General features: G+C 45.5%; 1 protein-coding gene across 1 annotated transcript in view; it reads right to left on the bottom strand.

Moving 5' to 3' along the window:
- Nucleotides 1-1,599: 1,599 nt before the first annotated feature.
- The window catches only part of LOC103917692 (pyroglutamyl-peptidase 1-like), a 19,441-nt gene continuing 6,853 nt past the window's right edge, over nucleotides 1,600-14,187 (bottom strand). Inside the window, exons 3-5 of the mRNA XM_009324876.1 lie at nucleotides 9,048-9,164; nucleotides 8,278-8,510; nucleotides 1,600-7,916 (exon numbers count right to left, since the gene is read on the bottom strand). Of these exons, the coding sequence (XP_009323151.1) occupies nucleotides 7,724-7,916; nucleotides 8,278-8,510; nucleotides 9,048-9,164 (543 nt within the window). The 3' untranslated portion in view covers nucleotides 1,600-7,723. The remainder of the gene's footprint in view (nucleotides 7,917-8,277; nucleotides 8,511-9,047; nucleotides 9,165-14,187) is intronic.

Here is a 14,187-nt window from a genome sequence, read left to right as displayed (position 1 = left end):
TGACACGGCTGCGAAACCCGAGCTAAAAAGGAAACGGAAGAAGTCGATCGGATGAGCTGTGATCGCCAGCTCCTCGTGCCTCCGACATCGGCACGCCCCAAAGTTTTACCAGACTCCAACACCTTCCCCCAGGAAAGCGACCGTCTGTCCGGCCCTGCAGCACACTAACGTCTCCAAAGAAGTTTTGGGAAGCTCTTTGAACCCTCTGGCACGCGATTACCCTTCTTGCCTTCCGAACAGACCTGCTCGCCGGGAAGTCTCGCATCCCGCTCAGCGTTGCTCCCCGCCGATGCGCAGAACACGCTCTTGACACCCGTGCTCCAGCCGCCGCGGATCCCAGAGGCACTAACAAGCGCAGACCGGGCCAGACAGATCTCTCGCCTGAGAACAGAGAAGGAAGAGTTATTTTTTTGTTTGTTTAAAGTAATGCCATTGGGGGGGGGGTGGTTAAAACCAGAGTTAGTCTTGTCCCGATTCCAGCTTGGGATGCATAGAGGCAACTCCAGTCACTGGAGGACTGCGGCTCCAAACTCCGCTCTCCAAGACTTTGCCTCGTGAATAACAAGAGTTTAAAAAAATCTGAGCAGAACTGACGTTTTCAGTGTGAGAAATGCACAAGGGGGGGGGTGGTTATTAATCAGATCCTTTTGCCACTGCCTCCTGGAATTATCCAGCTCGGAGTGAAATGGGTTAAGTCTCAAACTCGCAGAGAAAAGCTTTTTCTCCCCAGAGCTTTCAGGATTACAGGCTGTCAAGACCTAACCACGCTGCTGCAGGCTTTAAAGAGTCTTCATGGAATCGGGGGAAGGACACGCTCCCCGGGTCTCTGCATCTTCCTACCAGTAATGTTGAACAATTTTTGCATAAGTATTTGAGTGCAGCACTCTGTTTAGAGGGGTGGCTGTTGCTCCGTTAGGCTACGTGGTCTAAACGAGGGCTGGAAAACTTATCTCAAAGTATGAAGAAAGAGCTAATAGATAAAAGAAACACACATACGTAATAGGTGACGGGAAGATAAAACTTCCAAATACTCTTCTGAATAAAATGACACAAATATCCAAGATAAGCAGCTGAGGTCTGAGAGAACGAGCCTAGATAGCACAGAGTCATAGAATCATCGAATGGTTTGGGTTGGAAGGGACCTCTCAAGGCCATCTAGTCCAACCCCCCTGCCGTGGGCAGGGACATCTTCAACCAGATCAGGTCGCTCAGAGCCCCGTCCAACCTGACCTGGAATGGGGCATCCACCACCTCTCTGGGCAACCTGGGACAGTGTTTCACCACCCTCAGCGTCAAAAATTTCTTCCTTATCTCTAGTCTAAATCTTCCCTGCTTTAGTTTAAGGCCATTCCCCCTTGTCCTGCTGCAACAGGCCCTGCACCCGCTCCCATTCCAAAAAACAGCCACGCGCGACAGGGCGGGGGCTCCATGTAGTCCAAGGGCTCCTCTCCGACAGCAGCCGCTGCTTGGGGAATGGTATAACCAGATATCGCGCTGTTATCTGGCCAGTCTGTGATCACCGATATGTAATTGCCACCCTACAAAAGGCATCTTTAAAAACGCCTTCTGCCAACGATTGTTGAAGAACACCAGGAGTCAGAGTTAAACTCTTTTATTTACTTTGAAACATCGGTTTAAATTTTCAGTTACAAAGTCCAGTCTAGCAATAGCAAGCTGAAAGTATGTTAACGGTTCTTTATTACACAGCCCTTTTGTGACACACTAGATTGTTTGGTTTTACAAGGCACTGCAAGAACACACTGAGAAAAACAGAAGCCCCAACAGATTTAGACTTGTAGCTCCAAGAGTCCTGATAAGCATGAGACTGGCGACACCTGAGATAACCCAGACAGACAACTCTTTATTTCACCACAGTTAACGAACGGAGGGCCCGAGAGGCCGAGTGATGCTGTGACGTGCGTAACGGAGTCCAAACAAAACACGTAACCTTAAAGAAGAGACAGAATAACCTTCACGAATTTGGCCAACCCAACCAAGAGTGACAATGAAGTAGCAAATACTCTGGTTTTTCCTTCGTCAGGTCCGAGCGCGTGTCGGAAACCTCGAGAACCCAATTCAGTGCAGTTTCTGAAGAGCATCCTTGGGTAAAGGGGATACCCAACAAGTTCAGCAGTTTCTCCCAGTGCCGAAAGCCCAGTCTTTCCACCCACCTTATGTGCAAATGGCCCATCTGTCCCCATCGCCACCACTCTGCCTTCCAAAAGTGAGCCCAGCACAGGACAAGGCACTCCCTGTTTAATCAAAGTAAACATTTGCGATTTAAGAAGCTGGTGCAATAGAAAACCTGAACGTGTATTTAAGTAGCACAGAGTTTTATTTAAGGGCGGTGTAAAGTTTCACTTCCTATATTTAATTCCTATCTATGGGGAGGCATTTTCTTCTCTACTTTGTCTTAAAATAGACTGAGCAGAAGCGGATCTCAGGTTTCAATTAATATGACGAAGAATTAACAACATCCTCAGCTTTGGAGGTTTGGCAGAATATCACTTTCATCACATAAGACACTAATCAGACATGAATACAAGCTTTTTAAGAAAAAGTGCACTTTATACTGCAAAACATTAGGGTTTCTGGTGCAAAAATAACAAATCCATCTACGTCAAGATGTGTACTTGTGGTATCAACTAGGGGTACGTTATCCAAGCCAACAGAGAGAGCGTGAGAGAAAGCCTTCGCAGCTCTGAAACTTCCCTCATTAAAATATTATCGGGTAGGATATTAAAGTAAGTAAAGGAGACAACAGGAAGGAAGTTACTTCGTGAAAGTACGTACAAATTAATTGCCGACAATTTTATTATCTGCCCTGGGGGATGAGATCCGAAAATCGTCATTAGAACGCACACAAGTGTACTTTCTACGTCTAAACATACTGGTTTCCAGTCAGCTTTCAAACACGACCACTCACTCTTCAAGTAGCTCAGCGTCTGAGCATCAGCCGCGCGGTTAGAGAGTTAGAAGCACACTGTAAGTTAAAAAAGATGCACGAGTCGCAAGTTAAACCGTGAAAGAACATGGTCAGACCATAACCGCTGCTTTAGTCTAGCGCTAGCTCTTGTGTTAGTGGGGAATTACCCATCCAACTCATTTACATGGTTTTCCCATTTTTGGTTTTAAGAAGCTCCTCCTACCGCGGCTCCTTCTATGCATTTCCTAAGGAAGCCCGCATGCGAGGTCAACGAATCACGCACTCAATCAAATGAAGATTATTTGAGTATTAGAAGAAACTTCAGCAGATTCTAACTTCTTCAGCCTTTTCATTAACAAAAAATAACAACGCCGGGAGTCCGCGCTGTCCATTGGCGAGCCCGCAGGCCTGGAAGCTCTTGGGCTTTTATTCCAGGCGCGGCACTGCGTGACAGTGGCCCAGAACAATCCCCTTTGCCAGCTGACTGAGGCACCAAAAGGTTCGATATTGCCCGCACAACCGGCAGAACAGCGAGAGACACGCCGGAGTTTGAATGCTACACCTAAGCGCGACTGCCTAAGGCAAGTACATACAAATAGTACAGTTTCCTACCCGACTTACCACAGTACGTGCAGTACAAACCCTACGGAGATAAAGATAAGTTGACACATTAGATCAGAGCCCCTGGTTCAACGAGTCTGTTTTCCCGCAGCAGGCAGCGCCCAACACGTCAGGCTACGCTTTACAACGCAACGCTGCGTGCAAACGCCTTCTCAATTTCTGCAAGGAGTCAGCCGGGAAGCATTTACCTCAACTTTACTCTAGGCACCTTGCCTTCGAATTTCCCTCCTCTTCGGGGTGAAAGCAGAGCAACCCGTTCGTTTTCATGAAGTCTTAAACTTTTGAACACCCTCAGTCAGGTCCCTCCTGGAGGGACCCTCGAAGCTCAGCAGTTCTTGGCTGCAGTCTCATGTCACAACCACACTCCGCACCTCTAACCATCTTCATGACCTTTTCATCCTTTCCCACTACTACCACGTTTAGGAGGCTGGGGAATACTCCAGATAAGCGTGAACTGCTCTGTATGATCTTACAGATATCCTTTCCAAAAGCTGCCCCCCAAAAATACAAATAGCTTCTGTACGATGGGTGTTTACCTTCAACCGTATCATGGAATATCTCAAGTTGGAAGGGACCCATAAGGGTCGTCAAGTCCCCCACGAGTCTTTAAGGCAAAGAAACTTTCAAGCTCACCGTTTCTTTCTGCTGTGTTTTATAAAGTCGATTACCGTGCTCAATTCAAAGGAAATCTCTCCCGACACCAGTGTCACCAAATTACGAAGGAGTTTACGAGTATCTGGAGTTCCTCAAAATCCTCCGCAGCATTTAATACCTGAAACAATTAAATTGTCATCACCAAACTTCACCAACACGTTAGCCAGTTCCTACTCCAAGCCGTTGGCAAGCAGCTAAAATGACATCAGACCCGATACAGTGGAACCTCCCTAATTCTCTCTTCCACACAAAATATTCTCACCCCCGTTTCTCCGTGAAGCGTATCCCCAGAGACAATTCTGCAGTCGCAGGATTCCGGAACTTCACCAGCTTTTACATTTTACAAATTGCAGGCACGGTAATTAACACTAAACCTGAACTTCCTACACTTACTCACTAGCACGACATTTTTTTGTGGTTGGCAACAGGTCTCCCAAGTCAGTGCAAATCAGCAAATTCTATTTATTGATGATCTGGAAGAGAAAGCAGCTAGTAAGCATTACACAAAACATCAGCTTTTTGAAGCTCTGCATCAGTCTGACGTCATATTTCCAAAGAAAATATGCACCTATAGCAAAGGCATTATGAATTATAGAATTTAACAAAAAACTTTCAAAAAAACAAAAGTATTTAATTTAGGGCAGATTAAATAAAATTAGTTTAATGCCATTTTTAAAAGTTTCACTATACAAAATTTCTCTACCACCAAGACACCCTTTACAAATACAATCTCTGAGGACTAATTCTCAAAAACCCCAAAAGATTATAAAATAAATTACGTTTGCTAAGAAACTGATCACATGGCAGCTTCACAAAAACAGATTACGAGGAAACGCACAGCTCAAAGCGACGCCCAAAGCAAAGTATTTCCAAAAATGAGATTTTTAACACTGACACTGCAGTCCTTAGACAAACAGCAGTCACAGAAATTGGCTCAAGACTTTTCCCCTTGAAGAGCAGGGAGCACCCAAGAAAGAACAGCGGTAGGTGTCGAACAGGACGTACTCCACAGGCTGAATAAACCAGCGTGGAAAGCCATTCTCCCCGCGCAGCCGCCGCTGTACACCTTCCCTGCCGACGAATTTGGAGCCGCTCCTCCTCGGCCACATCCAGGGGGGCTCTCCAAGGCTGCCCGCTCGTACGCTCAAAGGAAGCGTAAACGTTCCGACGGACAGGGACAGACAGGGCGCCTCTCGCTTGGAGACACGTATCGTCGACAGAGCCCGACCAGCGACCTGCCCCCCAACCTTCCCCGCGGCTCGCCGAGCACGGCGTCCACCGGCATCGCTGGTCCGACCAGCCCCTTCCGACGGCCGCTTCGATTCCACGCTCGGTGTTTTTTTTTTTGTCATCGCCTCGCTAAACTGTTGATCTTCCACTCCCGTTTTATTCACAACTACATGACACGTAAATTAAATAGCGTTACTGAAAATCACTTAAATCGATTGCTGAACTCAGCAGAATACGTGAATTAATCCTCTTTTAAAAGTTTAGCAGCTAAGATAACGCCGATGACAAAAACTTCTTACCAGATAAAGGAATAAACCTACAAGATAAGTAGCTCAACTATTTGCAAGAATGTGTCAAACCACGAATATTTAAACAAAATATTAAATATAATAAATTACTAATCAGAAAGTCTGCCTGCCTGCTGACGATCTGACAAGCGCTACTTCTTATCTCAACGCAAAAGAGAACGTTTACTTCGAAGGCAAACTCTTTTGATCGGGAAAGCCTGTCTAGTAAATACATCGGCAATTTCCTCGGTAAACCAGAAGTCTATCCCAAAATCTTCACACACAGGTCCCCTTAGCGAAGTTATTACAACTGCAGAAGTCTTCGTCCTCTCCCAAGGGTTACAAGGAGAAGCGGTATTTCCTCCTGTCACTGGACTTCTACTGGAAAACAGCAAGTTAACGGCAGCTCTCACTGAGAGATACTATAGCAGAATCATTCATAATTAGAAAAATTAAAATAATGGTATTTTAAAATGGTTTAAAATGTTGTTTGGGGTTTTTTTTATATATATATATATATATATTTGTAAAAGTATTAGAATCAAATCACAGACCTCTTCATTTAAATGGCCCCTCAATGAGACCTACCGGTCATCAATCACCAATTTTGTGTCTGTTCCCACCGTAACATCATCCGCCTTTCGCGGGAGCCTTCTGATTTGGAAGCAAACCTACAGGCACGACTAGCGTCAACCACTTCTAAAGTCCTGCTTAGAACCTGCATGCACACGTCCCCAGATTGATTACTGGGAAAGTTCACACAAGCAGCAGCACTTTGTACCCTCCCATTGGGAGGGGGACACTAATAACCAGCCCGAAATACTCGTTCTAAGCAAAATTCCTAGTTTTCACATAATCGCCTCTGGTTTACAGACAGTGGGAATAGGTTTAAGATTTTAGATTTGATTTGGCAGAACGTCTTCGAATCCGCACGGTTGCATATTTATGCCTATAATAAATCAAGGCGGCAACTTAAATTCTAAGTTAAACATTGCTCTTCACCTAACCTTTAACGAGAATGAAAATTTATAACTAAAGAAGTTATAAATTACTCAACCTTCACCTTAAAAATAACAGCTAGCACCAAGAGTCTAGGACAAAGATCTCCTGCGGAGAAAGTGGCCTTTAGCAAAGCTATTTAACCGCTAATGATTTGCTTTATACACATACGAAACAACGTGTTTTGTACAGGAGGTATATGGTTGACTTGAGTGAGGAAGGTGGCATCGAGAGCGTAATAAAAAAAAGACATTTGGAAACATTTGGCGCAAGTTAGGCTCATACTGTGTACAAAAAAAAACAGCGCTATCTCCTGCTCCACAAGAAAAGGAACCCAAAACGCTTCCCTTCTATCTGCAGCTACCAGTTAACCGGTACATTACAGAGGACCCTACGAACATCTGGACAACGCGGGGTGCGAAATCAGTGCCTAAAATAATTTTCCATTTCAGCAAAGCAATTTCGAAGACTCCGTGCCTCCACCAAGCGCTGTTTTACAACAGACAGACCCACACCATGCCGACTCTTTTCAGTTAGACTTTTACACGATAACCTGTAATTTGGGCCAAAGAGGGGAAAAAAAAAACCAAACCCAAAACGAAACAAAAGCAAACCTTTCAACTTAAGAACTAGTCATTAGAAGACTGGGTTATCAACTCCCTGCACCTGAACGCCAAGTCCAGATGAGAAACTTTCCATCTGCGCCGTATTAGACTGGCCAGTAGCTGCCGCTCGGCTGACAGACAAGCTCTGGGTAAAGCACAGCACACACACTTCGGTCACTTCAGAAATGAGTAGTTGCAGGTGTTTTAAAGAAGAGATTTTGAATCCTTTGTTGCCTAGGCTGAAATGCACACATCTGACAAAAAACGTCAATTTCTAGAAGTGGAATTTTCCTTTTTGAAGTCTCCGGTTCCAGGTCTGTACGTTTCAGACCGTTTTCCCCAGTACTTCAGTAGCAGGGAAAACTTGGGAAGTGCAACACTAGGATAGCTTCTGCCCACTTTCAGTGTTCATGCTGACAATTGATTTTGTCTTCAGAATGCTCCAAAACATCAAGCATTTCTTCTATTATAGCCTGTAGTGCCCGACCCAGCTGTTCTGCGGTATATGGTTTTCCCAGCGGAGGCACATGAACAAAAGCTGACCTCCCGCGGCTCTGGTATAAGGAAGTGTAGTAAGTGAAGTCACAGAGGTACCTGAAATACAAGAATAGAGCTGATTTAGCAACAAGCGACAAAAACAGCGAGCAAACTGCAGGACGGGAGGAACTGTGTATTCTCATCATTCAGCATTGCAGCAACGTCCTGCAATGAAGAGTGGAATACAAGCCAGGTACTGTGAGTCCGTGCGATTGCTTTAATCCAGTCTAGGACAAAGAAACGTAAAGATCTCTCTTTTTCCCCCGATGACGGGGTGACCACTGAAAAATAGATGGTATTGCCAGCTCCATGAGAAGCGAAAAGCCTATGAATCGTACGGGCCTCAGGAGTTGAGCACGAAGGGAACATGCATGGCAGTACGAGTCTATTTTCCCCATCGAGCACTGGCACCCCATACCTGCCGGCATCCTTAGATATAGTGACCGTGACATCCAGCCCCAGTGCCGAGACTCTCTTGCAAACCGTGTCCATGTCAATAATGGAATCGATGCATTCTGGGCCACCTTCTACGCAACACTGAGAGCCTGGGCAGAAACGGCAGTTGTCTAAGCCTTTATAACCTACGTTATGGCCACACTTCTCCAGAGTTACAGTTGTAGCCATACCCGAAACGCCTACATGAACCACCAACTACAAGAGAAAAGAAACAAGTTAGATCAACCAAAATACAAAACGGCGGAAAACCAACAGCCCGCTATTCCCGGTTAAAGACTGATGGAGTTGCTACAGGAGCTCTTGCACGAATATCCCAGTAACGAGTCATTTTATCAGTGAACTCGTGGGTGCAGTACAGAACAATTCTTCTTGTTTCACCCCCTCCTGGCCTAAACTGTAATTTACTCAGGGTGAAAATGAACGTTGGCACGTTCGCAGCCGAGCCCGCCGCCGGAACAGCCCAGGTGGCACAGACTAACCGCGAGCTGTCTAGACAGCCCTTTGCAGCGGCCTCTTCACACCGACTGCTCCCATTAATTGAAGCGCTCTGTTCTGAGCTATAAAGTTCTACAAATTCACGTGTTCTCACCACAGCGGAGGAAAAGATCTAGTGAGGGACCCCTGGTCTGAACGTACATTAAAAAGGGGACTTCACATTATGCTCATTGCTGTAAGCATGACAGATTTCAACCATTCGCCCTGCCTTTTCTCCTCCTCCCTTTACTCACTCACTTGTGGACTGTGCTTTTTCCATAACGCGGGAATGAGCCTTTGCACTGTCTGGTATTCAACTGGGACTTCATAGACGTGCAGATCCACATCATCTCGCAGTCCTAGCTTCTCCAGCTCCTAAGGACATAAGGAAAGAAAACCAAGATGGTCAGCCACAAGCTCAGCAGAGGATATACCTCTGGAAGGTTTAATGGCAGAGCGAGTCTGCTGTGAGGGACTAACGCCAGCTCACACCACAGGCTGTAGAACCTTGTAAACAGCACTGTAAAAAAAAAACACCACCACCCAACAAAACAACTCAACATTACGGGGAACAGCAAAGGCATCTCTCCACCTGCGTTAACAGCCTTCACCCACAGGACCGTTTGTTTTGCTCTGATGTGTGTACAACAAAGAAATCAGCATTTAACTGACAACAGTTATCAGCAACACCCGCGCTCAAAAGAAACGTTGGCTACATAGAGGCACATGGTCATATTCATTTCTGGAAAGAACTAGATATTATGTAGAGAAAGTGGAATTGGGAGGATTATATTCCTCATCTAATTTGTCCTCTCTCAGGACTGCTGGCCTGGAGAGCAAATTCACATTTGCTTCCAGATAAAGAGCTCTCGGGGTCAGGCGACAGTACTACCAGGCCACGATTCTGTGTCTCTGAGTTGCCACAAATATTAGCCAACACTCCTCATATGAGGAACTGAAGCAACATTGGCACACCCTCCTCGACATATTTGTCTTACTTTTATTTTGGCAGAATCTGGAATACCACACAGCCTGTTTCCAAAATGTAAAACGGGTTTCCATCGCTAGCTTTACCTATACCTAATATATTGTACTTAATTTTGCAACATGAGCTGTTACCATTGTAGTGATTCAACTAATGCAGTAGATTATTTCTTCCTCTGTAACGTTAACTAAAGCCATGCCTGGAAAACATCCCAAATACCCAGGCAATAAACTTAGCCAATTTCCTTTAAACCTTTTAAAACGCAGTGTCAGTTAAATACCTTGCAAAGACTTCTTTAAAACCAGAGGGAGGAGGAAAGGTCTCTTTTTTTCCCCCCCCAGTATACCTGACCGGAAAGCACGCTGTTTCATCCCAACACTGTGAGTTCCCTCTACATACAGCCCATGGTCCTGGACACTTCTCCCTCGCTCTTCTTCGGCGTCCATTTCAACACGCTCCGGTCTCACCAGTAAGGCTTCATTCAGTTCGAGGCTCATTTGGTACTTCAGACTTCACCAGTCTAGCCCAGAACAGGACTTCATCAGAAGTGAAACCTTTCAGAGCCGCCAAACCCGAACTTTCAAGAACTCAAGGAAAGGATACACCCACATGGCCTGAAGCCTCTGAAAAATAATGTTCTTAAAACCATCAGCTGAGCTCAAACCTGGGAGCCTCGTGCAAGTCTACACCGGGAGGCACTTTTCCAGCGACTGAAGCGCCTTCAGCTATCGTGTTTAACGAGTTCCAACAGCATCTACCTCAGATCAAGTTTCCCTCTGACGAAGACAACGTTTTTTGGCACTCTGAAAAACTTTACAGCTGCTTTTCAAGACTGATAAGTGACTGTGCATGCCATAAAGCTAACAGCCTTGGAGCCCTCCCATAGCGCGCTCTCCTCTGGAAAGAAGCTGCAAGTGCATCCTTCCCTCTGAGGACAGACGGAGCCGCGCGCTCTTGCGTCTCTATCGCCAGGCCTGTGTTTCAGTTCGAAGAAGCAACTCCAGCTTTCCACAAGTTAATACACAGCAGAAGCTTGTCATCTGGTGCTGCTCTTCTCCTCCAAGATACACGTCGGTTGAAAAACGCAAGCTTACTCGTGCCAAAACCTCGAAATGATTACTTGCGCTAACATCAAAGGGGCTGCATGCACAGCAAGAAAATAACCTGCAACTCTCGCATCCATAAACCGCTGTCGTCGTTCTCATGGATCTGAGGTAGAAACAGCAACGTAAGAAGCCATCGAACTATCAAAGGACGTTTCAAAATATTCTTGAATGATTAAGTTATCCCTATTTCAGGTTCGGATTCGGTGATCAGAGCCGAGAGCTGCTCTTTCATGCAATTCTTAGGCTTTATTTTCCTGCACACAGAGATCGTACTTGCAAACTTCAGGCTAAGGAGTGCAGATTACCCGTTTTCAATGAAGCTTACTCAATTTCAAGTCTTGTATTTCCCTAGGTTTAAAATTCTTTCAAATTAAAGACAGTTGAAAGGAGAGGACAAGTTGCGGTTTTTGGACTCCCCCATTACAATCCTACCTCCTCTACATAACCGGGAGCAGTACCTTAGTATCCTTTCTTTCTGCAGTTATCAGCATGAGCCGTTTCTTTACTGAGGAAAAAAAGAACAAAACCTTTCACACTTGTGCGGACAGACCACAGACAGCGTAACAAGATTTAAGGTAACTAAAACGCGCAGCAAAGGCAAGGGTAAGACTTTCACGGACCAGCAGATATGAGCAACAACAATGATAAATCACTTGCTCCGGCTCTGAGGGCAAGTCTGATATTAAAGGCTTGCTGTATTGATTAGTGTCTGGCACACACAGACATTCATTACCAGAGATGGATGCTAAGTGATGTTTCATCACATCTTCTTTACACAAATCTGCCTTCAAAACGTTAGCCGGTTTACGTGGTGCGTTAATAAAGTAAGTAGTTTACAAGCGAGAGTATTCAAATACAAGTCAGACTCTTTAGGAAGATCTCCAGAGCGTTGACCGGTAGGAATTCACCATCGCTTCTCTAAAGAGCATGAAACAGTTCCTAAGGATGAATTTGATTGCGGAAAGTTTTACCGGCTGCGCAGAACGAGCATCTACAGCGAGCAAGAAACCTCGGGCCGTAGGAGCCGCACCGTCTCAGTGACAGCTACCTTCTCCAAACGCAGACACGTTCAACCTTAGCTTTACAAATTCACAGCTTTCTTTTAACCAAACACGTTAGGCGTTCGCGCGCTTCCATTCAATAATAAAGATGTACGCTGGCCCCCAGACAACTTATTACCCACAGCCTTGTGTACCTGACAAATACAGACAAACGAACATGTTTGACCGATTCCCTGACCCCTCAACAATGGTCGTCTTTGTGAGCCTTTAATATCCTTATCAGGTCTGTCTAGACACCCTGACAGCAATTGTCCTTAGTAATGTCAAAACGCACTCTGACCTCTCTCCTCCTCCTCCTCCTCCTCCTCCAGCTCAACCAGAAGCACTTCAGGGGGATGAAGGCAGAAGCCCATTAGCTTCACAGTCCACGGGGCACACCTGTGCCTACACCTAAGTCACACCGGGGAGGCCAGAAAATGCACTGAACAGAAAGCCCGTTTCGGTAACTTCTTCTTGAAAGGAAGGTCCCTCCCCAGGAAAAACTGCAGCTGAAAAAATTCCTCTAATGAAACATTAAAGCGATGAAAATCCGGAACAGCAAATCCACATCAACACAGAATATTTTTACCGTAAGCCTTAAAGGAGACAGCAGAAAGAAGTTATTCTTCACTCTGAATTTATGGGAAATCTCTCCCCCACGCGTAAAAATCTCCAAACATTTAATCTGCACGTTATTAGATTGCTACCGCCACTATTTAAGGTGCCCACGTGTAAAACTCATTTCGCTTTCAAAACCAAACAGCTATACTAGAAATTTGCTGCAGTCAGAGGGAAAAGACACACCGTATCCGTGTTCCATACAAGCCAAATAAAACCAAAAAGAGGACTGGAAAGCAAAGCAGAGAATTTTATCCTCGGGATGCAGGACAATAAAAGATGTAATAAACCAGAACTAGCTTAGCCCTAAAGCTAGGAAGGATTTACAAAGATTGTTTAATTGATTTTTCTTCTATTAAAATGCAGATCACACCGTCTGGGATTCAGAAACTCAGACACGCCTTTGTGTCCACTCAGCTCCATGAAGTCCCCTGTCTGAAACTTGCACAATGCCCAACTCGCATGTGCTCAAAGACATGCTGTTCCTTTTTGTCTGGGCCTCTCAGGGCTGAGACAGGGTAAGGAAAGGCAAATCCTCCCCGCTGCCCGAAAGTTTATGTTTTCAGTCAGAAGCGAGCGCGAGCCATTAAACAGGACCGGGAGGAAGGTGGGCTCCGACGCAGCAGAATCGCACCCCACCAACTCCAGTTTTGTACTCTCAAAAACACCCCCAAGCCCATAAAATGAATTTAAAACGCACGCGATTACTTCATCTATCAGCCACACAGCTGAGCAGCCATCAGTGCCTCGAGCTGCCGGGCTGAAGGAATGACACGCCATTTCTCTTTATAGGAATTATACATCAGGTTTGTTTTTGTAAGCAGCATCGAAACACCCACCACTCTTCCTGTCCCAGAAGCACAATACCCTTTTGTCTGTCTCCTCTAGAATAAAAGTAGCTGTTTACAGTAACTGACATTGCACGAGTAAGACCAAACCAAACCACTTAGCCTCACTACTAAATTTCAGCAATGTGCAGGGTTTTTTTTCCCCACACACACAACTTACATTTTCCCCCAAACTTAAGCTGAGCAAACCCTAACTCAAACATATCCATTTCCAAAAGGCTCTTGGAGGCAAAGGTTTCGTCTTCTCATACCAGCCAACACATTAGACATCTGGACGTTAGTTGACTGTAATTGATTAGAGTTTGTGATTTAATTTAAAAGCATTCTAAAGAAGGTATTAATCTCAGAGCTCTGAAGGGAAGAGAGATGTTTTGGGGAGAAAAATAGATTTAATTCCCTGGGCAACTGTACTAAAAGGTACCCTTGAATTCCCAGTAGCTTTGTCATAAACCATGTCCAGAAGTGACAAATAAGGAAGCGGGATAACGCGGCAGCACTGTCCCTAGCTGATGTTTTCACAGCAAGCAACCTTAATTCCTCAGTTTAGCTGGGCATCTCGCAACAGTTTGATTTCTTCTTCTTGCCTCGTTTGTGAATATATCGGTGTTGCACAGACGAACAGGTTCATGCAGATATGCAGCTACGAGTGGCATAAACCTGATTTGTTCGAGCGCGCACGGTCCGCTCGAGCAACGATCCTCCACGAGCGCTCCCGTCTCCAGCAAGGTCCAACTCCGTCAGTCGAGCATCACTGGCCGCTGCTTCTCAGCAGAGAGGAGTTTGGCTCCGGAGCAACAGACA

This window comes from Pygoscelis adeliae, unplaced genomic scaffold (assembly GCF_000699105.1).
Source record: "Pygoscelis adeliae isolate BGI_AS28 unplaced genomic scaffold, ASM69910v1 Scaffold376, whole genome shotgun sequence".
Taxonomy (NCBI): Eukaryota; Metazoa; Chordata; class Aves; order Sphenisciformes; family Spheniscidae; genus Pygoscelis; species Pygoscelis adeliae.
The sequence above is the reverse complement of the archived record's forward strand: the minus strand, read 5'-3'. Positions and strand labels throughout refer to the sequence as shown.